Here is a 27,044-nt window from a genome sequence, read left to right on the forward strand (position 1 = left end):
CAGCGGGATGAAGGTGTCTCCGCAGGTGCGAACAAGGTGAGCTGTTTAGGCAGACTGCAGTGGGAGGCGTTTTCGGAGCACCGCGGTGGCGGAGAACAGAGCAGGAATCTCCCAGAAACACCTGTGCGCTCTCCAGACTCTGCTTCCCACGAGGGCGTGAGCACGCGTCCCAGCGCACGGGACCAGAGAGGTTAGTGGAGGGAGACCGCAGCACAGGCATCAGCCCAGACACAACAACCACGGATACGCATTCAAAATGGAGCATTTACAGGCAACGTATATATAACATTTATATATATTCAATCAAAGCCTGAAAGGCCAGACGCAGTCACTGCACTTATTGCAAAATGAGGTACTGAGATGTTGAGAGGAAGGCAGCGCAGTCCGGCCTCGGCGTCTACACCTCACGCTGGCTCTTCAGGAATGCCACGGCCGTGATCAGCTGCAGCTCTTCTATGCACAGAAGGCAAGAGGACTCCCGTGCAGCCCTGCTCTGCGGTCCTGAGAGTCACTCGGTGGTGGTCACGGGGCTCCAGCTTGGTCTCGTAACCGGTCTTCGAGAAAGAACCCAGGACGTTCCTTAGAGGTTGGTCTCATCCCAAGCGGGATCGTTCATGTTCTTTAGAACCTTCCTCACCAGCTTTTCCAGGTCTTTGCGGGCTCTCTGCTCCTCCTCCAGAGATTTCTTCATCTTCTTGTTATCCTGTAAGTGAAGGAGACCACCGGGTATTAACCGCCTTCGGTGCTGAAGCGGACCCCCTCCCCCAGGAGACTTGGGGCCTCACTGGAAGAAATCCTGGGCTGGGACTGCCCTGCGCCGCAGCCAGAGGTGCGGTGACCAGAACCCCCCCGAGTCTGATGGACGCACAGCTGCTCCTGGGCACCAAGGCAAATCACAGACGGAGCAGGCCTAGGGCCCCCACTTGTAACTGTGAACAAGAGAATAAGCGAACGGCTGAAAATCACAAAAGGCACACCTCACGTCCCTTCTACTTCCTTCCACGTCTGCGACGGCCCATCTACAGAGTTCTATAAGAAGGGGGGCAACAGAGACTGAGTGAGTGAGGACCCGTCGCTCCCCGCACACACAGACGTATGCCGCTGCTGAGAACCAGGAAGCCCCCGAACGGGGAAGAGGAGGCATGTGGACGGCCAAGGGCAGCTCTGAGCACGTGGCTGGTGCGCCCGCCGTCTGCCCAGCCCAGGCCACGCTGTCCTCAGGCTCCTACACGGCCTCCCCTCCTCGGACACCAAAGCCACTGATACAAACGAATAATGCACAAAGTACGCTTGGCTAGTGAGCCAGGTTTAACTGACTTCCTGATGTGGCTTCTCAAGAACAAGGACCATGTGTTTCTTGCACCAGAAAGTGGAAGAGAACGGTCACAGTGGGGACCTACCAAACTGTTTAACTAGATGGAATTTTAGATCTCTTGCCTGATTATTCCAGCAGAATATGGGATGGTTTATGATGTCAAAAACAGTGCAGTGAAAAGAAAGCCACTTTAAAGATTCACCTCCTGGTCTATCACATTTACAGAAGACCAGCTGTTGTCCTGCTTCTGAAATCTGAACACTGAGAGTCAGGTTCTCTCTTCCGCATGACTGCGCTTACAGACAGCTGGATTCACTTGTAACGCCATGTTTTCCTCTCTTTCCCCGTTAAAAGGAAGATTAATGATGGACGGCGACCCACCTGTCGTAACTCCTGGACTTCATCCTTCAGTGCATACACGGTGTCGACGAGACTCCTAGACAGAAGAGAAGGCGCCCTGAACAAGGACCGGGTCAGAGGGGACGCCTGGAGCCTCCCCAGACGCACACGCTGCCCACCTGCCCTGCACGCCCAGGCCCTCGGTCCGGGGAGGCCCACTTCTGCGCACAGGGGCGCGGACCCCAGCCAGAAAGTTCACACCCTGGCCCTCCTGGAACCATCCTGAGGCCGGTGCTGCCCCTCCCCCGACAACCCCGTTCCCCCGCCCGCTTTAAAGCACTGGAATACAGCTTACTTTTCTTCTATCACTGTCTGACCGTTACTTTTAGTTTCTTCAACTATAATTTTCTCTTCTTCTGGAAGCAAAACTTGTGGCGCAGATTCTTTGCGTGAACCTATCATCATTTAAAACAAAACAAAACAAAACACCCTCAGGTAAATACCATGGCAGAACTAAAAAAAGAACTTGACTATACAACACTACGTAATTATTAATATTAAATTCCAAGTGTTAATTCCAGTATGTTAAAAAACATATTTTCTAGGTAAAACAGCAAAGGGCAACTTTTAAAAGCTCCCTCTGCCTCTGTGCACTGAACCCAGTCTTCTTCATGCCTAAAGCATGACAGAGGAAAGGAAACGTTAGCTTTTCTTGCAATTTATTAAGGTTCAGTTTCTTAATCTGGACTATGGATCTTTCAAACCCTGAAACTTTCAACAGAAGGTTCTGACCATATTGCCCTGGATATTTTGGAGGAAATACTCGAACTTTTTAGGGATATTCGTATCAACCAAATTTTGTGCCATTTTATTCCAGGAATTTTACAAAGACCCATCGGGTCATGCAGTAGACATATACCAACTGTTTATCAAGTCAATGAACTGGCCCTTATGACACGCAACTCCACAGCAACGGCTAACGATGTTACAGCACATGGTTAAGAAAAGTGCAGTTTATTACTTGGTCCTCTTATGAAAACTTTACATTCCCTGGCATATAAACATTTTCCCAAAAGGAAGGAAGTAAACTGTTTACAATATCAGAGGAATGTTTATGTCATTTAACCAAGATCCAGCACAAAAGCTTACCCAGGACAGTGGCCTGATAAACATTTACTGCAAAATAAGTACTTCAGATATTAACTGGGAAACCCAAACGTTTTAAAAGGTGAAAAACGAGAATCCAATCTTATTTAAGGGTGCAAGGAAGAAAATAAACTTTTTAAAAGGTTATATTATACAGCACTAATATGTATCATTTATATTTTTGTAAAATTACATCAGATGCACATTCGAGGAAGGACAGAACCCACCACAGACCCACTGCGACTGGTGTGATAAACGCAGCTTCTCTCCATTAAAATACACGTGACGTTGGATACATGCTCATTAATCACGGAGATGGAGGTTCAGCTTGCTTGATCTTGTTTTTCTTCTGCTTTACCCTTAGTTTTCCTTCCCAAAGATCTGTCACTTTGTAAGATGGCACTTGTGCATCCTCACGTCATGGGGACCTTGCGTATAACACACGTTTTCAGGACAGGACTTAATGGTTTCACCAGCGTTTTACTGCAAGCTTACACTCCTCTGAACAGAACAGGGCTGATGGTTACTGTCAAAGCCTGATGACAAGAGACTCATTCGATGCTCCTGACATCCAGAGAGTACGTCCGTCACCCCCAGAGCAGCTCATGACATGGAGAGGAGGACCGCCGTTTACTGGCCCCGGGAGCCTTCCCACATGCCCCCTCCGTCTGCAGGGCCCGCCTCCATCCCCGCCCCACAGGCTGGAAAGGCTGCTTGGACGCCGACCTCCTCCTCCTTTGCTGTCTCAGGCAGAGGAAGCTTCAGCTCTGGGTGGGTAAGGACAATTCCATGTTACACAGCACGAACTTCCGGACAGATAAGTAGGTACCTGACACCAGTAAAGGAAGGGCTTTATGCGTCCTGAGCAGAACTTCCGTTATAATCATAGGCAGTACTTAGAACTCTGTCACAAGCCGTAACGAGCTGGCGTATCGGAGCGTATCTGTACTTAAGTTTGTCGATTACTATTTCAGTGACGACCCTCCGCTAGTGCCTTCGTGTTCACACCGAGGTGCGGGCCCTGTAGCTGCAGCTCTGGCTGTCGGGGGAAGGGTGGTGCCCGGCTCACACCCCACGCAGCACAGTGACCTGCACGGCCAGGGGGTGACTTCTCAGACAGAAGGCGACGTCCCTCACGACATGGGCCCACAAAGGGACACACTCTGAAAGGCTTCATCACGCTGACAGCCGTCGGCTGCTCCGGGGCCTCCGTGCGGGGCTGCGGGCACGGCATCTCCCAGGCCTTTCTCAGTAAACGGGAAGTGCTTCTGGGACATCTGGGCCATGTGGGAAAGTGCTGCTTAAGAAGGAAACGCGCACATGAAACACACGACGGAGGAAGCACAGGGACGCTGCCAGGTTAAGAATTCTGAAGGTCGAGAAATTCCTGTGCCTCCAACACAAACGCAAATGCTACCCGTGTTTTTATCAGGAAAAGTGAACTCAGGTTATTTTCCTTAAAAACAGACAAGGATTCCTAAAGATTCAGAGGTGTGTAGCACACGGACGGACAGTGAAGGGGCCCACTTAGTTTTCCCTGTAAAGAGAAGGAGGCAGGTGACATCAGACCACTTAGTGCCTGAGGGTTCCCGCTGTTACCTGCTTTGCGCCCAGACGTTGCTGTGTTACAGCCAGATCAAGAGCTACCTGTGGTGTATCTGTCACGTTCAGTTTCTAATACAACATTTCTTCACGTGAACTAGCTAATGAGACAACAGGTTGGAAATGTTTTCTTACGTAACAGTGCTTTAGGGAAGACTAAATTCCATGTATTTCAATTACTTTTGCATCTTCTCGCTTCCTAGGCAACCTATTTACATTACGTGTTTGCAGCAGTACATTCTTCAAATAACACATAAAATAGAACCACGAGGGTTGTCCGCCCTGTGAAGCGCGGGTCGGAGCGCAGCGGGCTGTCGTGCAGGGGCCGGGGCTGCAGGGACTCACTCTCACGGGTCTGTGGGTCTCGATAAACTCGGGCCTGTCACCGATCCACGGAGCCTCGATTCCACCACCCGTAAGAGAGAACAACAAAACCAACCACCTCTGCAGAGCTGTTCTGGGGATTAATTTAAAAGTTGCATCTTATAGAAATCTTTTACCAGATGAATTCATAAATATAAAAGCCCTTACACTCCACTATGCGATGTGACTGAATCAGGGGAACTAATAAACGTGTGGGAACTGGTTCAAGAGCTGCAAAAGCAAGAGAGATGTTGTTCTCATTTTTGCCAATACACTTAAAGCACACAAGGAGGCGACAACTGTAAGTATGAGAATGTTACGCTATAGACAGGATGTACTAACTGCTGGGTTCCTGAAACGTGCCACGGTGAAAAATGTCATTTATGGATTTGATGGTGAGCCAGGAGGCTTGTAAAGGAAGATTATTTATCAGCCTAAATAGAAATCCATGGGCCTCCTAGTTTCAACATAACATATTTTTGTAAAACAACTGAAAAAAACTGATAGTCTTTCAGTAAAACAACAAAGGAATATTCTCCAGCCAGGTTTATAAATAAGTTGCCTATTTCTATAAGAACAAAGTTCTAGAGAGTAGATAGATTTAACAAGCTCTCTCAAACATCATTTTAGTATTTTTAAAGGTACCACAGCACATTTTCTCTGAATTGGTTAGGCTGCAAAAACCGTTTAACAGCAGAACTACCAGAGACTGCTCTCTCACTTTATTTAAAATCCTCTAAAAGGGGCCGAGACACAGATGAGTGTGTTCACGGATGTTCCAGCACACTCAAGATCTGTGTTTCCCAAACTCTGTACTAAACACAAAGTTTTGTGCTTCCAAGAGATAATTGGAATTCTGCAACACGTAATTTTGGAAAATTCTGAATGCTGTAGCCACTTGCTGGAGATTCACAGTGCACATTTAGCATGCTTAAGATTTTCAGTAAAAATACCCATTTAACTTGAATTCAGCATTTCCTAAACTTGTCTGAGTGCTGAACTTTTTACCCCACTATCATCAATATTAACATTTTGCAGTTTTCTGGTTAACAGTTAGAGGAGTGCTGGACTGGCCTATAATCCCGCTGTGTCAGTGAATACACATACACACACACACACACACACACACGAGTGCTGGGTGGCTTTGTTGTTGTTCAGGATGGGGATGAATACAATGAAATAATCATCATTAGCGCCAATCCAGCTGCCAACGCCCGCTGACAAGGATGCGGCAGTTCCGCACTGCCACCAGAAGGGGCCGCTCTGTGCCCTCAGCTGGAGACGGAGCAGGTGCTGGGGGCCATGAACTCACTCAGATGTGTGATCCAGAAGCTGGAGACACGCTCAGAACCCTGTCCCCTAAAACAGTCACAGGTCGCCAGAGAACTGTGGACCTTAGGTTGAGAAACACAGATGCATGCAGCACTCCCACCTCCTGGACAGAGGACCTGCCCAGGCAGCAAGGAGAGGGCCTCAACCCAAGGTGCCGTCATGGTGGTCAGACTGCCACCTGGTGCCTCATCAGATGGCCTGCAGCTCTCAACCCAGGGCGCACGTGGTGCGTCTGCCCCTGCGAGGGGGTTGGTCTGCACTGAGAGTCTAAAAACAGGGTAGGTCTGCCAGAAGAGAACATCTGCTTATCTAGCCAGCGGCCCAGCACATCTGTAGCAAAATTCACTGACTTCTTAAACTCGTAATCTTTCTAAAATCTGCATCTAATTATACTCAACAGGAACTGAAGTAACTTTCAGAATGAAACAAAATGTTACGTTTTCAAAAAAATCTACTTAGTAAAATCTCTCTGAAAGGCCACTTTGTTATTTATGGCTATGATAAGCTTCTAATTCATTTTTCTTAAAAAACAAAAACAAAAACACGAGGACCCTCTTTAGAGAGGGATGTGCATTTGTTTATCGTTTGCACCTTGTCCTGGCCCCATACCTGCCACAGGTACTTGTTTTCCTTTCATTCTGCTTTTCCTGGTCAGCTGGACATGCACTTTACCAAACAAAAATTAAAAACTGACCTCAGTGTCGCTAAGAAACATTCAAGTCGGGGCTTTTTTCCATTTATGCATACGTCCCCACCCCCATCAAAAAAGAGAGAACTCTTTTTCTGAAGACAAACGTCCCAGTAATTGAAAACTTGTTTTAAAAAAAAATCCAAGGGGAACAGATGAAATAAAAATATACAAAGAGTCACCTTGCATCGTCCAGAACACACTTAACCTAAGAAAGTGCAAGCTTTGCCATCAAGGCAGATAACAGGTGTTCTACCGCCCGGCCTTCCTGTGGAAGAGGTTACATTCAAAACGGCGAGCGTCAAACTGCAAACTCTGCTACTCCCTCCGCCCCACGTAACAAATATTAAAAGCCACAGGCTAGCAAATGCAAAATTTATTTCAACTGTACATAACAGATGTCTTTTTTTATATATATAAAACAAACACTTCATTGCCATATGCAACCACAAACAATAGGCATACTGTACAGTACAATGCAACATTCAGGTATACATCCCACTGAGTCTCAAACGGCAGTCACCCAATGAAAATGGCTTTCCCGTTCACAAATAAGAAGCACAATATATAGATTTTTTTCAAGGTCTTATACCACTATATACAAATCACTGTGTTTTCGCAATTTTATGCAAAACACATAATTAATATAGCTTATATACTTGTGGCAAGTGTCAATTCAATGGGAACACCGTTTAGGCCATTTGCAAAAGCGCCTTGTAATGGCTTAAACCTACCTCTAGTTCAGATTCTTCACCCTTTTGTTATAATACTAACTGTACACATAGATATTACAGAATTGCATAAATGTAAGGTACTATTTCAGCGTGACTGAAGTTCCACAAAAGTAGAAGCACTGGCCTTGGGATGCCACATCACTACTGCCACGTGAGAACTGTTCTCAAGCCAGTGGCACTAATACTTCCAACCGGGTCACAAGAGCTAATGGTGCCAGACATCAGAACAAGTCCAAACAAACAAACAGCCAGGCTGTTATTCTGCAGTGGTCTTAGCATCAACAAAAAGTCATCATCAAAATGGCTTTAACTGGCACAAAAAGGACTGAGGAGAAAATGTCAGAACTCTGGTGTACAGAACATCAACGAAAATGTCTCATCAGGACAACCCAGATGACACCTGGTGTTACAGAGAAACCCAAGTGCAGCAGCGGTGGTGCACACAGCACATGACACGACAACCCAAACTCACTAAGGCATGGTCGAGGCGTGTAGGCCAACACTCGTTATCACAGTCTCCAAGCAAACAAAAGACCCTCTACTGTGAGTATCAGAAAAGCTGCAATGTATTACTTGATGTGATATAAAGTAAAACAAAACGCTTCTAAATTCATTGCATGACATTAAGTATGTGAACCTTGGAGTTATCCTATTTCTCCCACAATCCCATCTGCTATCTGGCTGAATGTACATAAACCCGTCTCTACCACGGGTGAGTACTGGGCTCCGACTAATAGTAAAGACTGCTCCTCAACTTTCTTATTCATACTAATTGATACAAAAACATGAAACCTCCAGATGGCGTAAGGAGTTCAGTAGCTACCTGGGAACAGACAGACGTCTGGATGTCCTGGTTTTCCTAACCACCTCCCTGCACGCAATTCTGAGGGTGCCGGCTCCCTGAACAATTGTGGGGGGGCCCTCCTGCCGGGAGGGATGGAGGGCACCTCGGGCTGTGGGCAGCGGGACCAGCCCCCCGACACAGGGCGGAGCACAGCGGAGCCGCGCTGTGCAGACAAGGTCAGAACACGGAGCACACGGTTTTGGCGGGGGAGGCGTGGCGGGCGCAGAGGGTCCCGGCCACCCTGAAGGGGAGAGAATGTTCCTCCCACTTATTACGGCATCTCGTTTGCTGAAGCTGGTTTCAAGGAGTCCTTAACATACCACCTCCGGTCCCACTTGAACACCAAGCCAGGCGTGCGCGGGAGGGACCCGCTCTCCTCTCCGGTGTGGACCGGGTGTGGACCGGGTGTGGACCGAGTGCGGCCACCGAACGCAACGGGGCGCATTCGGTTCTTTCTGAAGCAGAAATCAGCCTGAGGGAGGGCAGTGAGGTCTCCTTACAACGAATCCCAGGGACGCGGGGGGCCCCTCCAAATCTGAGACGTTCTTGCAAGTGAGTTACGTGGCAACTCAGCATGTTTTCGGGCGACTCATAACCCCGTTAGGATCAAGAGTGAGGGTGACGTTCCACCGGGTGCCGTCACGGGAGTCTCACGGCAGCTGTTGCTGAAAAGAAGCCACGCGCCCGTCACGGGCAGTGAGCTCAGACGTGGATGCCGGGAGCACCGCCTGCTTGGGTCGGCACGCCGACCGGCCCGACACAGCCTGACCCACGCGCTCGGGGGCTGGGCTTTAACCCTTCGCTGCGGCGGCACAGGCTCGCCACGTGCCTCTCAGGAGAAACTCCTCCAACTAAGGGAAGTCTGGCGTGGCGGCGCGTGGGGGCCCGGCCCGCGGAGAAGCGGGGCTGCGGAGCCGGCCGCCTATGGTGTGCGGACTCGCCGCTCGCACTCCCGCCCGGCCGGGCCCCCGCGCGCCGCCACGCCGACAGAGGCTCCTCGCGGCGCCCGGGGCCCCGGGGCAGCCTGGCACTCGGCCGTCTGATCTGGACTCGGCGCTCTCGAGGCACGGGTCTTCTTCTTATCTCTCCACAGCTACTGGGTCGCCGTGTCCAGTACACACACAAAATTACATCCCTGTACGGAAGGCCAGAGTCTCCTCCGTGTCGCTGGCACTTAGATCACAAACCTGTGTGGTTTCAGTATAAAATACAAAAGTGTTCGTACGGCTGTATCTAAAAAGAAATGAGACAGTTGCTACACTGAGAATAAAAAACCAAACCGTCTGGAGACATAAAGCCACCACTGCCCGCTGAGAAAGGACCCTCGGTTGCGGCTGTGTGGGCACCGTCTCCTTCAACAGTCAGTAACTTGCGTGGATACTCCAAATGGCAATTAAACCGCCACAAAGTACAACGGGAAATATCAGAAACGCTCCCAAAAGTTGTTAAAATATCACATAAAAGAGACAAGAAACAGCAAGAAAACATCTAAGAAAAGCAGGCTGCGGTACAACAAGCATTGTTAAGAAAAGCTCAGAAGTGCATTAGTTCTGGTGAGAGATATATGAGCAACAGCTCTTACGAGATGTAGAACCCATCCTGTAACTATGGGCTGTCCATACACTGTCATAGTCAGAGTCTTCCGAGAGGTCTGAAGGCTCCAAACGAGAAAGGCTGCTGCGACGACCCAGGGAGTCTAGACTTGACTGGTCGTCATCAGCCAAGACGTGATTATGCATCAGGTCAGTGCCTTGCCATGCTAAGACGGGGCGGGGTGGGAGTGGGACGACAGGGGGTGGGGGGACAGCAGAGGTGGGTGAGCAGGAGGACGGCAGGAAGAGCCACAACCAAAAACATGGAGACAAAAGCAAAAGGTGACGGGAAGAGAAGGGAAAGAGAAAATACTGTTAAAAAACGGCAACAATGTTCATTTCTCCTTATTTATGGCTGGGTTTTATTTACGAACTTATTAATTAGCACAACCCTTAGAATAAAACCAGACCAACTATTATTTAAACAAACCTAGGTCACAAGTCTGTTTCCAAATTGTTCCTTTTTAAAGCTACTGCTATAAAGCCCTCACGAAATCTTTTACAAGTTAAGCCCATGTTCACAAGAAAATTCTAAAGACATCTGACAAGTAACCAATTCTGCTACACATTCGATTAACAAACGGTCTCATTTGGGACACTTGTGAAAGGAACCGTTTATGTGTTTAATGCGGATACACTGAATGCAAAATACTTTCCAAGGATTTCTGATGGACTTCTTCCGCTATCTCTTCGCCAGACTCTAAATCACCAGAAGCCATCTTAACAATGGGGGTTGAAACTTACCTTGTCACACTGCAGTGACTGAGAAAACTTCAGACGGAGGACAGGGTTACACAGGCCCCTTCCCCCTCGCTCCCACCCCAGGGCGCTCACCCCCACTCAGCCAGGGGAATGGACATGGCGGGGAGACACGTCTGCTCAAGCGCCATCAACGCGGACACAGACCTTCCCACTGCCATGAAGGGAGCCGTGAACAGGGAACGCCCTGTGTCAGAAGCAGGACGGCAGAAGGAAGTGGGCACAAAACGGGAGAAGAGAAGTGGGCCCGTGCGTGAGTGGCTGGCGATGTGAGCGGTGACGCTGGCCAGGCGGCCGCGAGTGGGACGCGCAGGCTGGAACGGGCCCGCGGAGGGGCCGGAGGACACACACGCTTGATGGCTCCGTCCTGTTCCTGCTCTGGGCAAAGTTAAACCCATTCCCAGACCAAAACGAGAGCGAGCAGCGGGCTCGGGTGGTTTTCTTCGACTACATCCCCGTGGTCCTTGGGGAGGAAATCAATACTAAAGATGACTGGATGATGAAGGCTTCTTGGCATCCAAACGTTTACTGAACAGAACTGAGCTTCAGGTGAGAGATGTCGTCCCAACTGTTCTTACTATGCATTTAACATGGACAGAGCTGCTCTGGGGTCAGATGCACCTGACCCCATCTCTAGATTCCTAGGTACACTACCTGTCCAGCACAAAGGATCCATTTCCCCATCCTACCTGTTCCTGAGAACGTTCAGTTTAAGGTCATCTATGACTGTAAGACCTCTGAGGCCCCAGAGTGGTTAGCGCATAGTATCAGTGAAAAACAAAAACCACTGTATTGTCCAGTGCTTTTCTTGCATAGCAGAAGTGGAAACACATAACAGAGGCAACGTGATGAGACCTGCACACACCAGGGCCACAGCAGAGCAGGGCCCTGTCTCCTGGATGAGGCAACGCAGCTCACACAAAAGCTCACACAAAACTCACATCACCTGGTCCGTTCACCTGAGATGGCCCGGTTAAAATTTTATTTCAAATAGTTGAAGTGGAGATGAATAATTTTTTTAAAATCTCAAATTCAAAACCCAAAAAACAATGGCCACATATAGCCTATTACCTAAAAATACAATCTCTTATCAAATATAGGAAACTGTAATATCGTAAATGACAAATCCCTGCTCCGTCACCTGCAGGCCCTTCCATTCCTCTCCTGCTCTGCTGACTAGTCACTACAAACAGGCGTCCTCACCAGACGGAGGACGGACCAGAAGTCCTAACGTCATAGGTGGGACACGTAAAATACTAGCCATAAAGAAGTTTCTAGATCATCTGCAGATTTAGCCGGGGTTAATCCCGTTGGCCCTGTCCTCATACCTGTAGTGATCTTTAACAAAAGCTCAAGCAGTTGAAAATTCCTCTGTCCACCTTTTCTTTTTCTCCCCATCATTGGTTTACACCAGACGTGACACTGAGTTGAACCACCACATTGCAGGTGGTGCCAATGAAGTGAGTTGAGCAATTGGCCAAAAGTCAAGGTGGAAAGGAAACCAAAAACACAAAATCTAACAGAAACCAGTTTTCACGCCAGAAGTAATATACGTCATCCAGTTCGAAAGATAGGGAGGGAGGGGGAGGAAAGCTCAGCCCCTTTTCTCCTGGACAAACCACATCGCGACTACATCTGCTGCAACCACCCTGCACTCCACTCTCAAATGCTGGGGAAGCTTCAAAAAAAAACAGAGCCCATCTTTTCAGTGTTCACACAACAGATTAAGATTTTTTTCACATCAGACATTATGCATAAGATGCAGGTAAACTCAGTGGTACTGAAATCTACCCGATAAACTCACTGGTGTCTACTTCAAAAAAATTTTAAGTGCAATCATTTTTTAAAAGGGGGGAGGGCTAAAGGAACTCTTGCTCTAGGCTTATATTTTTGACAACAATTCTAAGAAGCACCCCCCCAAATTCCACTACCACACCCGTAGTTTAAACAGCTTAAACAACTGAGCTGAGCGAGTCCCCCGCTGTCTTCCAACCCGAGAGAGCTTTATAAACTCTGGCAGCGCCCTACACTTCCAGGTTTCCCAGCGGAATCTTCTCTAGAAACCAGTTGTTTTACTGACAGCTCAGATGCCTTCCCTTGACTGAGGGACGCCGGGCCAGGCCCCAGAAGCGCCCTCACCGGGGACCATGCCCACGAGCCTGCCCAGGGCCCACAGCTGTGTCCTTCAGGTCGTGATTTTAAAAAGCAACACAAACCACCAGAGCCCCGGCGGGTTCCCACGACACTTACTTGAGTTGAGCGTCTGCCGCGTCTTGGCACTGGTGCAGTAAGCCTCGATGACCTTCAGGATCTGGGCATCCTCCTCCAGCGCAGCCGTGCCTGCAAGGGACACACGACCCGTCACAACCCAGAAGTAACAAGTACAGTTAACCGGAGGAGCACAAATCATCAACCCAACCAACGGTGGTGACAACTAACAATCCCTCCTTTTCTTTTCTCGCCAGATAAATGTTCTCTGATATTTACAAGACAGTTATGTTCAGAAGGATTTTTATTTTTTCCTAAGTATTTTTTTACCTGCAACATATCTGGCAAAGGGCTAATATCCTAAATATACATATAAGTGGTCTTACTAACCCACAAGGAAGATAGTATCTCCCATCCTGAAAATGAAAAAAGGCAATAGGAACAAACAATTCACAAGAGAAGAGTCAGAAAGAAAAAATGTTCCTTCTCACCAAGAAAAGAAGTGAAAATTAAAACTAAATATCATGTTTTCACATGTCAGCCTGACAAAAATCAGAATGCCCGAGAATTCTCAGTGTGGATGCGGACAGCAGAAAGGACAAGTCCCCTCCATCCTCATCTGGGAGGGGGGAGTGAAGACAGGTATGACCCCCTGGCAAGGCCATTTGACCCTACTTATCAAAGGCTGTAAAGGGAGCATCTCCTCCGACCCACAAGTTCCTACTACAGAGTTAATCTAGGACGCTCCAGAGCTCTCCCGTAAACTGGGCTCCAGACCCGGCTTCCTCTGCACTCAGAGGCCACATGCGTGGAGCATGCAGCCAGCAGAGCAAGAGCACCTAAAGGTCCTGGTACCAGGCACAGACCCTCGCACCCAGCATAATTCATACCATCGTGTGGCTCAACTCTGCTTTCTGCTTTTCTAGGTTTTTCTGCATCTTCTAAGATATTATTTAGAATATGTTTTAAAAGGCTCAACTACTCTAACAAAAAAATGTGGGAAGAATGGAAGACTGAACTATTCATAAGCTGCATCAAAAAGCCTGCATGCCATCGTGTGATATAGACACACACAAGGCGGGCCGCACGCTCGCTGCTAAGAGTCAGCGTCAGCACAGAGAGCTGAAGGGCAGGTGAAAAGCCGACTTAAATTCCACAAACTGGGACCGGTCGTTAACAGGTTTCCGTAAGAACAACGTTTACCTAGTCTCGCGCGAGGTAACGCCCACAGGCAGGCCAGGCCACTCCCCTCTGCCAACAGGAGGGCGACCGCACGGGCGATGCTGCCTGTCCCGCTGATGCAAGCAGACCGCCATCTTCAGACATGGGTCAGCACGCTCGCGGCACGCAGAGCGCAGCGCCCACGCACAGAAGAAGGCGCCCGGCAAGCGCTGGGGGTGAAAGCCCACCAGGTCTGGGTCAGAGCTGCACATGCGGAGCTGGTGTCCAGCCCCGGCTGGACCCCGTGCACAGGTGGACCCTCCGCACGGGGCCGCTCGGCCTCCCCCACTCCATCAGGAGTTCCGCAGGTGCGCTCACCACCTGAGGGAAGTGACCAAGTGACCATAGGACAGCAGGACGAGCGGGGCTGCGGCAGGGAATGTCAGGTGGCCCGGGCGGAGGGAGCTCACCCGGGAGCAGCCTCCAGGCCATCCCTGCGCCCACTTCCCCAGGGGTCACCATGACCCTCGCCAAGGACGGGGGAGGCCCACTTGCAGCCACTGCACCAAGCCGCCGCCTCCTTGGGGTGACGCCGGCTACTCGGCTCCAGTCTAAAAGCCTTCTTCTGGAAGTGAATCCCCAAAGGCTCCCAAATGGGTGTGGGCAAAAGGAGCAAAGGTCCGGAAAGTCACCGAGCCCCGTGGCAGTTCTCGGCGCGGGGGGAGCTGCAGAGGCGGCCCCACAGAGCCCCTCCCACCTGCCGCGCTGGGTCGCTCTCGCCACGCATCCACGCGGGAGGCCGAGGACCTGGAGCTGCCGTCCACACCGCTCACGGCATCTCAGGAATCCTCACGGAGCATGGGGGCCTCCGAGCACAGGGTCGGTCCCACAGCGGAAACCCGCAGCCGCCGCCCAAGGCAGGGTGACCCCGGGTCGAGGGGCCCCGCAAAGAGGCCCACCCAGGGGAGGCCGGGCGGGTCCCATGGACCCGCACCTCCCCGGCTCGTGGGGCCTGTCACTCCCCCGCTCCAGCTACGTCCTTTAGAGGGGACCCTCGGCTGGGCCCTGGCTTCCGCGTGCGGCCCTGGAAAGCCCGGCGCCTCCCCGCCTGCCCGCCGAGAGCCCCGCGTCCTCGCAGGTACTCACTTTTCCTCAGTGCAAACTCCTCGTCCGAAGGCTTCCGCTCAGGCTTGCGCTTGGGGAGCAGCTTTTTCATGGTCTTGGGACTCTTGCTGAGATCCTGGGGAAGCAAAGGGGGAAAGGCTGACAAACCCCAAAGGGAGGAACTTCGGCCGGTCCGCGAGGACGGCCACTGTGAAGGTGTGAAGCAGTCAACACTCCGGCGCCGCGGGGGCCCCCTGCTCCCCTTGAACTCTGATCGTTCTTTGCCAGCTGCTGAGCATCGTCTACAGTCAACAGGGCGCAGACTCTGGTAAGAACCCTCGTGTCACCTGGATCCAGTGGCACCGGGACAACAGCCAGGCCTGGCTCGGAAGGGCCAGCTGGCCGAGGCCTGCCCAGGGAGCTGCGCGCTGCTAATTCTGGGGCAGCCCCCCCGCTGCAGCCAACCAGCAAGAGACGGGGAACTAAGGCTACTGTTAAAAGAAAGGCAAGTAAACACAACTCCCTCAGCAAAGCATCTGAAGCCTCAAGGGAGAAGAAAAGGGTCTAAGAGCAGCCCACGGGCTCGAGGGCAGAGGTGTGCAGAAGACAGGGCCCCGGCTGCGGAGCGTTCCCACCGCCCGGAGCTACGTTCACCGCCTCAGGGTCTACCCCTCCCTGCAACACCGCGCCCAAAACCCCCCGCGAAGGGGAACGTGGAAGACAGAGCAGGCCCACGCCCAACGCGGTGGGCAAGGTTTCGACTGTCAAGCGTATACTGAATTTTCATGTCAGAAAAGGCTCACTTCGGCATCATTTAAATTATGTAAACCACTGGTGAACCTTACGATGAGAATCCAAGACTCGGAACGTGACTCGTGCTATGGGATGGATCAGACTGAAAAGCAGAGAGAACAGAGCCTGAGTTTTAAAGGTGTCTCTTCAAAATCTTCCCCGTGAAAATGAAAATTTAAAAGCTCCTGAAAATGCAGCAGAAATCAGTCCCTAAAGAAGTGACTCCAGCACGTGCCCTGTGGCTTCCCTGAGTCCTGGGGAACGGAGGTGGAGCCGGGCAGAGCGCCCGCTCGGCAGTGCTCTGTGCGGCTTCCGTCTGTGACCACTGCCCACCGGGCGGTCTGCGTGCTCAGCACACGGACGCTCAGCACACGGACGTGCTCACGGCCACACCCCTCCACGCCGTCCTCTCCCTCCTCCGCCCCACCCTCCCTCCCCAGCAATGAGATCAGCAGGGCTTGCCCACACGCCTGCAACACAGACATCAGCACTCTTCCAGGAGTTGCCAGGGCAAAGAACGCTCCGACCTGGGCACAGGGACACCCGCAAGGTACAGGTCACAAAAACCAGAATTCATTAACAGAAACATAAAGGATTAATTATAATTACGTTGTACTCCTCTATAGATCTTAGAACACCTAGGGCTGCCAGCAAGCACGGAGGGGGTGTCTGCTCCAGGGCCTCTGCAAATGCAGCCTCGTGGACACGCAAAGGCTCACACCACGCTCACAGCCAGGCCACGCCCGCCACACTCACAGCCACGCCTACGGTAACCAAACTCCACTCACACTCATCATTTCACACAATCACCAGCTTCCTCAAGGGCAGATATTCCTGGACCCTACTTCTCGAGTCCCTTCCCTTTCTCATCAGGGCAGGGAGGCAACAGCAGACACATGCAAACACTGTCCGAGTGGAGGAGAGCGGGTGCGCTGTGACCACGCCACCAGGAGCGCTGCCCCCACCCGCCCTTCCCCGTAAACGTTCCCTCCGCCTTACACAGGTGACCAGACGCAGGGTTCCCGGGCAAGAGCTCACGCCTGACAAGGGTCACACGGTGTGGCAAAGTGGCACGCACACAGTGAGACCCATCACAACCAAGTTCAAAGTTCTTTCAGCGAGAGGCCGGGAGACCCACGTGAAGCCTCCCAGCTCCGTGGCCTCCAGGCAAAGGGAACGGAGGCCACGTGGGCACAGAAACAACTCCTCCGTGACGGGCACAGAGAGGGCCCCGCCACGAGGGTCTCCCCAGGGCTCCCAGGACCACAGGAAGGAGGAACAGGAGAACAAAGGCGGACCCTTCACAGTTCTGAAGAAGCCGATCTGCTTTATGTCACAGACAGAAACAAGGGATGGTCCACATTTCTGAACTCCCTGGACTGAAGCAGGGAACGGCCGAAGTAACACGCCCAGCCATCAAGTCGGGGCTCACCTCCTTGTAGCAGAGAGCAGCTGAGGGCCGGAGAGGGGGCGCGGGTCGCAGGCAGCTCAGGCTCCAGGGCTTGGGGGTCTTCGGAGGCTCCAGGGGCCCCCAGTTGATGGTGGTGTGTGGAGTGCCGTGGTGCGAGGGGTGAGGCAGCGTGTGGTAGGCAGGCGTCAGCGGCACGGGCTTGCTGTCCGCATGCTTGCTGGACGGGGTGACCGAGTGGGAGGGGAGCTGCGCGGGGAACAGGGCGGGAGAGAGCAGAGACACCGTTCAGTGTCAGGGGGCCCTGAGCAAACACAGCCGGCCCGCCAAGACGCCCCCGCTGCGGCAGCCCCAGCTTGTGCGCGGTGCCCTGGGCTCTCCAGATGCTCAGTCTCTGGGCCACTCGGGTGAGCGGGGAGCCGCCGTCCCGCGTGCTGCTCCAGGCCGCGGCTGAGCAGGGGTCAGGAAGCAGCGGGGCGCTGGGGGATCAGACCCAGAAATTCCACCCACCACCTTTAACTGCCATGGAGTCACGTTTGCAAAAAGGTATTTCATTTAGTACAGATACCAGAACTGTATGACAGAACGGGCATTCCCTGCACTGGGAATGTGATTATGGGGAGGGTAATGATTACCTCCCCAGCTGTATTACTCACTGCCTGGTGATTCAGGGGTGGCCAAAACTAGGGCCTGATCCCTGTTTTTGTTTAAAAAAAAAAAAAAAATGCTCCTGGGACGCAGTCAGGCCTATTCCTATAAGTGGCTGCTTTTGTATTACAAAAGCAAACTATAATTGTAACAGAGACCATATTGCCTAAAAATCCCCCAAATATTTACTGTCTGTCTTGTATTAGAAAAATTTTGCCAATCCCTGGGATAAAACATTTTCTCAGAAAAATCAGCTTTAATCAAAACAAAGTTATATAAATCTAATTTCTCAGAAGGGCCTTATTAATGCAGTTTATATTCCTAGAAAACCCAAAAGTATTCCATCACACTGACAAGTAAATAAGAAAATGTTAAATAAAATAAATAACATTCAAAAATTAGCTAATGATCGCAAATTAGCTGAAAACAATACAGTATATGCTTAACAGGAGAAAGAGCTGAGTGGTTCTGTGAGCTGCAAACCTGAGTGAGACCATCATTCGAAAGAACTGAACAATAGCTGAAAAACAGGCTTAAAGGGAAGCCCAGGCTGTAGCTGAGGCTGCGTGTCCAAGGACAGAAGCAGTGGACTCTGCAGTGACCACACACCTGTCCTGGGTGTGTGCGTGTGTTGTATGCGTTATACAACCACTACAAAATAATTTTTTCAAACTAAATAATTCACAAAAGGAGAAAATTATGCAAAACATCCCTTCTAGCAATGTCACGGTAAGTAACATTTGGTTTTATTTCTCCTTGCTTGTAAAAGTCAAGAGAGGTAGCTTTATGCTAAAGTTAGAGTATTATTCAAGCTGGACACAGCAATCCCAGGGAAAACACAGACAGCCCCAGAGAGAACCTCCGTAAGAAGAGCACACAACACTTGACAACCCTGCGTGTGGGGCACAGCGCTCTCCACTATGTGACAAGAAAAGGAACGAGAGCGGCCAGTGTCCCGATACACAGCACAGTATTACTTGATGTGACTTTATAAAGGTTAGTTTCAGGCTGTTACAGACAATCTGAGCGAGAAGGCACTTCCCTTTTCCTTATAAACACACACGTGGACGCACCTATGTCCTTGGGATAAATTTAGTCCCGTGAAAGCTAAGCATCTTTAGTATTTTTTAAAAGTATGGAAAAGTTATAAATGGTGGAGCCATTCAAAATGAAACATTAGCTGAAGCAAACGAGCAGTTTTAACCCCCAAACTGTTGAGAAATGGCCTAAGACATTGCACCTGTGACCAGCACGCTGCGCCATGGCCACCGTCCCTGAGCTAAAACTTAACCCCAAGGATGGCGACCACAGGTGGTAGAAAACTCCCAGGAAAGATGGTCACAGTCTGGCAAGGACGGCAAGAAGAACCCACCAGCCAGAAATGCTGTGAGACCCTAGTCATCTGTAAGAAGGGTGCCTGGTTCTTCAGTATTACCTGGTAAAGATGATGAATGTTCAGATGATTCAATACCAGTATCTTAAGCATGAAACACCAGTAAAGAGAAGTTTTAAACACTGACACTTTGGTGCTGATATATTTTGAAATGTTTAAGCATCTAAAAACTTAAAGAGCTACCGAGCTTTTCTAAAAGTAGAAGATACAGATTTCTTACAATCAAAACAATGAGTCAAAAATTACACTTTAATGCCTTCAACATGAATCTGGTCCTTTTCGTCATCCTAAGTATTCACTGTTTGTTTTTTTGATGAAATATAATAAATACAATTAAAATGCTCAGAAAAGCCCTCTATGGACCAGTGGCTCTCAGGCTTTTGGCTGAAACCAACTTAGGTTACACGACCCACTCTGAGCAAGGCAGCTTCCTAGCCAGGGGCCATGAACTCTGTGTGTGTGCGTGTGTGTGTGTGTGTGTGTGCGCGCGCGCACGCAGCTTCCTAGCCAGGAGCCATGAACTCTGTGTGTGCACGCGCGTGTGTGTGCGTGTGTGTGCACGCGCAGCTTCCTAGCCAGGGGCCATGAACTGTGTGTGTGTGTGTGTGTGTGTGCGCGCGCACGCGCGTGTAGCACTTCACTGTCCACTGGCAATGAGCAAGTGCTTTGCAGAGAAACACAACGCACGTGTTGTGCTTTCCTGACCCAGAGGCTGACTATGCCTTAAAGCACTTGATCACTTGCTGGCAACTGAACCCAAGGCTGACCCCGGAGTCTGGAGGCAGGAGAGGGACGGGGGCCCTTACGGTGTGAGACGGCACAGAGTGAGGCTTAATGGTGGGGTTTCCCGCAGAGGTGACCTTCGTCTGCTTCTGCAGATGGTCCACCCACTCGTGGAGGTCCTGCTGGTTGCTGCAGGACACTAAGATCCGCTCAATCATGCTCCCTGGAAGAGAGAAACACAGCTGAAACGGAGAGCAGGTGGAACACACACACATGCACACGCGCACCCCCGAGGAGGGCCAACAGCGCTGAGGTGTCAGCCCCCTGGAAGGGTCGGCAAGGGCCTGCACACAGAGGGCCAGCTGCCTGGTCACCCGGACAGAGGGCATCCACAGAGTCTGTGCCTATCACCTGATATTTCAAATGCATTTCTATGATTTTCACTGTCCTCAAGCTTTGTGATTGTCATTCCTGTCGTTGGTAGCTTTCCCTAAAAAAGACCCCCCCCAAAAAAAACAATTAGTGCTTTTCTAGTAAAGAAGATACCATTAATAAAGTAAATATTAAATGATTTTAGAAGTGGCAGAGGAACTGTCTCTGTAAAGCAAAAATGCTCTTCTGTTTGTACCAAATGCATGTATAATACGAACCTCTATCTCAAACAAGAAATCGTAATACTATAATCGAGAAATGAGCCAGCAAAAAGGTACAGGGCAGTAAACTAGAAAAAAAATAAATTTCACCTGATGGGTTACTCTAAACATAAACAGCAGGACACAAAAACATTACACATCATGATAAAAAAAACTAGAGTCTACAGTGGCTATTTTAAATGATGTTCTTTATGCAAAGGAAGCACAGATTTGCCTTAAAGAAATGCAGAGGAAGTTCCACATCTGAAGGCAAAGTAAGAAGGAAATTGGAGCAAGAGGAACTGTACGGTAGTTGTGCGCGGTCGTCACCAGACAGGAAGTCAAGAGCTGTGCTGAGCGCTGCACAAAATGCAGAAAACAGCAGCCAGCCCATCCGCTCTGACAACAGAGGGCTTGGGGAGGGGAGCGGGAACGTCCACGGAGAGAGGCCAGAAATGGGCCGGAAGGGACCAGCACAAATAACAGACACACCACGGAATGCGGTGGCCAAGCAAGTCCTCAGGGAAAGTCTCTCCCTGAGGACTGGGGCCAAGCCGCTCCCGAGAAGCAGGACTCTCAGTGGGGTGGCAGCGGGAGTCCTGCCCTGCAGGGGGCGCCGGCAGTGCCACAGCCCACAGGGCTCCTGACATCTACAGGGCGGAGGCCAGGGGTGACGCCGAGCATCCCACAGGGCACGAGGCGGTTTTCCCAGCCCTCCCCTCCCGAGACAGGTATCATCCAGTCCACGGGCCACCAGGGCTCAGCAGGCGGGACAGCAGGTAGCACTGGCACAGCCGCGGTTAGATGCAGACACTGCAGACGCCCTTCCAAGAGTCCTAAGGCACAGGGGTGACCAACAGCTCTGAGAACTCTCCAGGAAACAGAGCTGCAGGGCTGCACTCGACGCAGCAGCAACCCCGGAGGACAGGACGTGCTCACTGTTGCTGGATGTAGCGCTTTTTAACATCCCTCAAAGCCAGAAATGAACACTGACAGTACGTGGACCGTGGGTCACAGCACTTGGAGAGAAACCCCCCAGGAACCTGTGCACAGGGCGGGAGAACAGTGCTCTGCTGGTGGCATGTCAATGCCAACACCCTAGGGGCCTAAGCCTGCCCCAGACGGCAACCTCAGCTCCCGCAGATCAGAGCAGGGCCCTGACTCAGCCTCTTGGGTGTAAAGCACGAAGCTGGAGAACACTGATGGAAAAGGACCAAGGTCGCTTAAAGCGGGAGCCGCCAGTTTGGGGGAACCTGAGTAGGTGCTCCCCCAGCCAGACATCAGTCAGCGGCAGGCTTACAAATTAAGAGGTACTATTTTTCTAGGCTTGCCCACGTATAGCTGCTTTCTCAATTTTAAAGTGCTCCTTATGGAGTGTGTGATGACACTCCTCTTTGGGTGGCAAAGCTTTCTGTACAGGTACAAACAAGCCATGGACACTCTGGACTCAGGACCCACTAGAGCTCTCGTCAGGGACAAAACAAACAATGTGCTACGTATGCAGAAACGCAGCTCAGAGAAAACAAAGGACGACTTCTGTTGAAACAGCATCTGGTGACTAGCCAGGCCTTGAAAAATTGATGGGAAAGGCAGAAGCTTCTGTAACTACACAGAGAGAAGGCAGTAAACCTTGCTAGAAGCTCCCACGAGACAGACAGAAAAAGCATAAAGCACTTAATACCACATTTGAAATCAGCACACAAAAAAGAAAACATTTCCCCTTGCGTGTTCTTCTTAAATCAGCTCTCATATTGTCTCAAAGAAAATCAGAAAAATGATCAACAATAGAAAGGCTAAACGATCGTCCACTACCACGTACACCACCCGACGTGTGCCCATGACCCACCTCGGCCGCGGGTCCCCCTCCAGCTAGCCCGCTGCTGTGCCCACCGTGTACCAGCCACCAGGAAAGAAGCGGGACACGACTTGGTGGCGACGGGCTGGCACCGCACCTCAGCAGTCTGTGTCCTGGGGGGCAGCTCCACAAATTTTAGTCTCCTCCTTTTTTTGCTTTGGATTAACACAAGCATCCTAATTTGCACAGTCACATCGAAACGCACAGACAGGACTTGTGTGTATGTATTTGAATGTAACACTATGCATACAACACTACACGCAGCCCACAAACAGATGCATGTAGTACTGAACACAAAACTCAAAACAAGCCTGGAAATGATTCTCAGATCCACAATAAACAATTAAATATAAATGTAAAATGTGTTTTACCTGGTATATAAAACCACTCATCCTAGGACTGGCGGACAACATTAGCAAAATATTTGGGAACAGCAGAAGATAGCGTTCATTCTTTTCCTAAATGTAAAAGAGCAAATTCAAATAATTGTTTTAAAAACACATATTTTACAGTTGTGAGAATATTTATAGTAGGCCTTATGAAATATTATATCATACTTCCTGTTTACATATTTCTCTCTACCAAATTTAATGAGCTACATTAAATGGAAACAAAATTATGATAAATTCTTAGACTCACAAGTAGCCCACGTTAACATCTGCTTATAAAATTTGATTAAGGAGTTTAGCTCTGCCATTAACTCTTAATTAGTAAAATCTTCTTTCTGTGGTTGAAAGAAAATGGAGGAAAAGAACCTGTAAGCTTTTAGGGGCAGTGGGTGACCAGGTGGGCCCTTCAGGCTGAAGGAGGGTGGGATAAAATGCGGAGATGGATTTAGTCCACTGGTAGACGCTGGCACTAACCTAAAATCCAACACGTCAACTCAATGTGTCCACCCACCCCATAAACTTTACCCAATCTACATGAAAGACCTAAAAGCACTGTTTATGTATTAAAACTCATTTGCTTAATAGGTAAGAAAAGCCCCACAAAGACCACAGTGAAGGACAAACATTCCCAAGAATCTAAAAGGAGACACAGAAAGAGAAACGCAGGCAGCACCTCCACGCGCCGCCATCGACACACCGCTCACAAAAGTGAAGGAACGCCAGGAAGCCGTGTCCCAGGCAGGCGCCTCCCAAACCGGCCACGTGCAGGGGCCCTAGGAAAGCCGTGCTGGGAATGGCGCTGGCGCGCTGCGGTACCTCGCTCCCAGCGCACTGAATCAGGACCTGGGACATGTAAATGACGCTGCCCAGGGTCTTGATGTCGTCCCCCTCCCAGCTCCGGATGGCTTCCGTCAGGATCTGCAGCTCCAGCTCCTTCCTTTTCCGTACTTCCTGGCACTGCGCCTGGGAAGCACAGAACACTGTTAGGAGAAACGGGACTCCCGGGACCTTAGGTTTTGGCCATACTGCTTTGCATCTTACTTCTTAAGACAGATCACCTGGTGAACAATTTGCTTACTTCACAAGGATGGAATCAAGTCAAGAGAGACAAAACACGCAACAGCTCTAGAACGAGAGACACTGTTTTAGAAAAATACAGCCATTCCTGCCACTTTTAGAAGAAAATACGTGGACTGGGCAAGAAAAGTATTTTCTGCTTTTACTAGTGAATGCAACAGAGAAGACTGAGAAGAGGGCAAGAAAGAGTAAGTTCCACTTGTGCTGTAAATAAGACACGTATTCCAGAAACTCAAGTCAGTAAGACAGCATGACAACAGATAAAAAAAACCCCAACAGCATTCCATTTCACACTCAGTCACTAAAGACACTGTGGGATGAGGTTAAAAACATGTTCTGAATCACTGTAAGTAGCTATAGCATTATGTGGTGCCTTTTTAAAATTTAAACAACTATCATTTCATTTTCCTGGTGTCCACAGTCCAGTAAAGCCTGAGAGTTTACCAGCCATGGCATAACTACTATATATTTATTTTTATTTCATCAGAGTAAATCCAAATTATACTTCATAAGTAATTTTCTGCATTCGTTTGCCATAATAATGTCTGACGGGGAAAAACAACGTAATATGCTTCATCACTTACTGAAAGGTTTTTGAAGGCAGTCATGGATTTTTGAATATCTTGTCTATCTGGATGATAATCCTTTGAATAAAAGAAGCACACTATTAGCTTTCATAATGAAAAGTTTTTTCTTAGAAAGGCACTCTGTAGACTGGCTCGGACCTTCCCTATACTTTTCAACCTGTAACCTGTCCTATTCTTCACAGCATTAAAGTGCCATTTCTCAGTCCTTGAGGGGATCATGGAGCAGAGTGATGTGGACTCTGCCCTGGGGAGGGAGGCTGGCACACGGCCACGCCCAGCCCTTACAGACCTCTGCTGCTCTGGCACCAGAAGACAGAGGGGGACAGCTGTGAAGCAGACTGGACGGCCTGCCCTTTGGGAAATGGTTCCCTACGGCCTAACCAAGCCAGTAACCTGAACCCAAATTTCTCCCAGGCCCACAGGCTCGTGTCTGAATACAGGATAAATACGTATCATTAGCTGATTCTTCTACTGTTATTACTCTATGACTTATGCACTTCACACACTGTAAGTGCACGTTCCTGATACAACACCTCAATGCTATGAGCGTCTTCTAGCGACAGGAAAATCCCCCGTCAGCAGCAGCGGGTGGGAGAGGAACTGAGGGAGCAGACACTTCTCTACAGCTGGGATAAGGGAAAGCAAGTTCACGTTTAACAACGTCATTCTGAAAACCCCGAGTTACGGGCCGCTGGGTAAACCCCCTCTGCAGGCGGGGCGGGCGGGGCGGGCGGTACCTCCATGTGTCTCTCCAGCTCCTTGAGCAGCGCAGGGTACTTGTCCAGGCGCATGAACGGCTTGCTGAGGCCAGTGGTCAGCACGAGGATGCCTGGGCTGCTGGCGCCTTTCATCTCCATGAACTCGCCCAGCTCTTCACTGACCACGCGCAGCCACGCGGGGAGAGGAAAAGAGGCCACCGTTAGCGCTCAGAAGGGCCGCGCTCCTGCCCCAGTCCCACCAGGACTAAGAAGTACCACGCGGTGTCCCTGACGGTTCAGAGGCTACCGCTGTCACAGCCCAACACGTGCCGGTTATCTCCAAACACCAGAGGGGAGACCCCCACACGGTGCATGGTCTCGCCCTCAGCCTGAGCAAAACCACGTGTGCATAACACAGAGCACCTGTGGTTTCCCAGCAACCCCCATCACGGAAGGCCACCTCCGCGAGGCAACTTCCTGTGGAAGAGTGTGAATGTGAGTGGCCTTCTGAGAGCAAGAACAGGGCCCAGTTACCGGGAACTTCAAGACGGTAAAACGCATCAGGAGACGCGTCCCGACTACAACGAGCTGAATCATGGCGCTGCCCCTCCAGGTGCTTTAGTCCCTGAAGGCGGCTGCACGATGCAGCACGATAAAGTAACTCACACAGACTCAGGCTTTAAACTTTTAAAAGCATTTTCGCATCATCAGTTCATTGAACCCTCCCAATGTGTGTGAAGAAAGTTCTCCGCATTTGTAGGTGAGGACACCGAGCATACACTCAGGAACTAAACTAGCTCTAAACGCAACTAAACTAGCTCTAAACGCAACTAAACTAGCTCTAAACGCAACTAAACTAGCTCTAAACGCACGTCCTTAACGTCGTGCTCCTCCTCTGCCACCCTCACCGCCTTCCAGCTGACGCTCCAGTGGCAACGCCCCCCTGAGCTGCCCCGCACCGTGCCCTGTGCCGCCCTGGGGGCTCCAGTTCAGGAAGGACCCCAGGAAGGCCAGGGGCGCAGCTGTGGGTCAAGCTCTGTCACCCACACATTTGTGGCTCACGTCTGTGACTGAAACTCTGCGCTGAGGGACAGATGACGTTTATAAAGGGTGGGAGGAAGCCAGTCTGTGCCCCTCACTGCTGCCGAGACGTGTCCCTCCGGACGCCGGGGACGGAGGACACCTGGACTGCAGGCTGTGAGAAGAGGCGGCACCCACCCACTGGGAGGGCGGGACGACCTCGGGGTCCTGAAGAATCACTGAGCCCATCCCCCCCGGGGGCGGGTCAGCTGAACCCGCCTCACGCCTCACCTCCACCCCCAGCTGTACGTGGCCACCCGCCCAAGCTTCCTAAGACCAGCAGTCCCACTGAGGGCTCCTGGCGAAAAATGCGCGGTATTCAGGCTAAACCGTCTGAAACTGCTAGTTCAAAAGCGGTGAATACGAGAGGCTCCTACGGTACAACCTAGAGTGACTTTCTGTGGGAGGCGTGACGGCAGAGCTGGCGCTGGCACTGCCCACCTCTTACTCTCAACCCTGCACATCGATTCTGCTGACACATCCAAAGGGGAAGGTATCTGACTCGACTAAACCAACTCAGAAATAAAGGCTTCCAAATATCAGGCTGAAAACAAATTAATCAATCACTGGGAAAT

The 27,044-nt window shown here is 50.5% G+C and overlaps 1 protein-coding gene across 5 annotated transcripts in view; it reads right to left on the minus strand.

The window, feature by feature from the left end:
• Positions 1-246: 246 nt before the first annotated feature.
• The window catches only part of ARHGEF7 (Rho guanine nucleotide exchange factor 7), a gene marked incomplete at both ends in the record, with an annotated part of 122,744 nt that continues 95,946 nt past the window's right edge, over positions 247-27,044 (minus strand). For 2 of the 5 annotated variants that reach the window (XM_079721881.1, XM_079721884.1), the window contains 12 exons: positions 247-703; positions 1,697-1,751; positions 2,010-2,109; positions 12,965-13,054; positions 15,230-15,323; positions 17,412-17,636; positions 20,235-20,374; positions 20,563-20,641; positions 23,010-23,096; positions 23,844-23,990; positions 24,689-24,748; positions 25,429-25,567. In XM_079721881.1, the coding sequence (XP_079578007.1) occupies positions 581-703; positions 1,697-1,751; positions 2,010-2,109; positions 12,965-13,054; positions 15,230-15,323; positions 17,412-17,636; positions 20,235-20,374; positions 20,563-20,641; positions 23,010-23,096; positions 23,844-23,990; positions 24,689-24,748; positions 25,429-25,567 (1,339 nt within the window). Of the gene's footprint in view, positions 704-1,696; positions 1,752-2,009; positions 2,110-9,907; positions 10,123-12,964; positions 13,055-15,229; positions 15,324-17,411; positions 17,637-20,234; positions 20,375-20,562; positions 20,642-23,009; positions 23,097-23,843; positions 23,991-24,688; positions 24,749-25,428; positions 25,568-27,044 lie in introns of those variants that run through there. The other 3 variants (XM_079721882.1, XM_079721883.1, XM_079721880.1) reach the window with 2 other exon arrangements.

The sequence above is a fragment of the Hyperoodon ampullatus genome (genome assembly GCF_949752795.1).
Source record: "Hyperoodon ampullatus genome assembly, chromosome: 16".
In the NCBI taxonomy this organism is placed as follows: Eukaryota; Metazoa; Chordata; class Mammalia; order Artiodactyla; family Ziphiidae; genus Hyperoodon; species Hyperoodon ampullatus.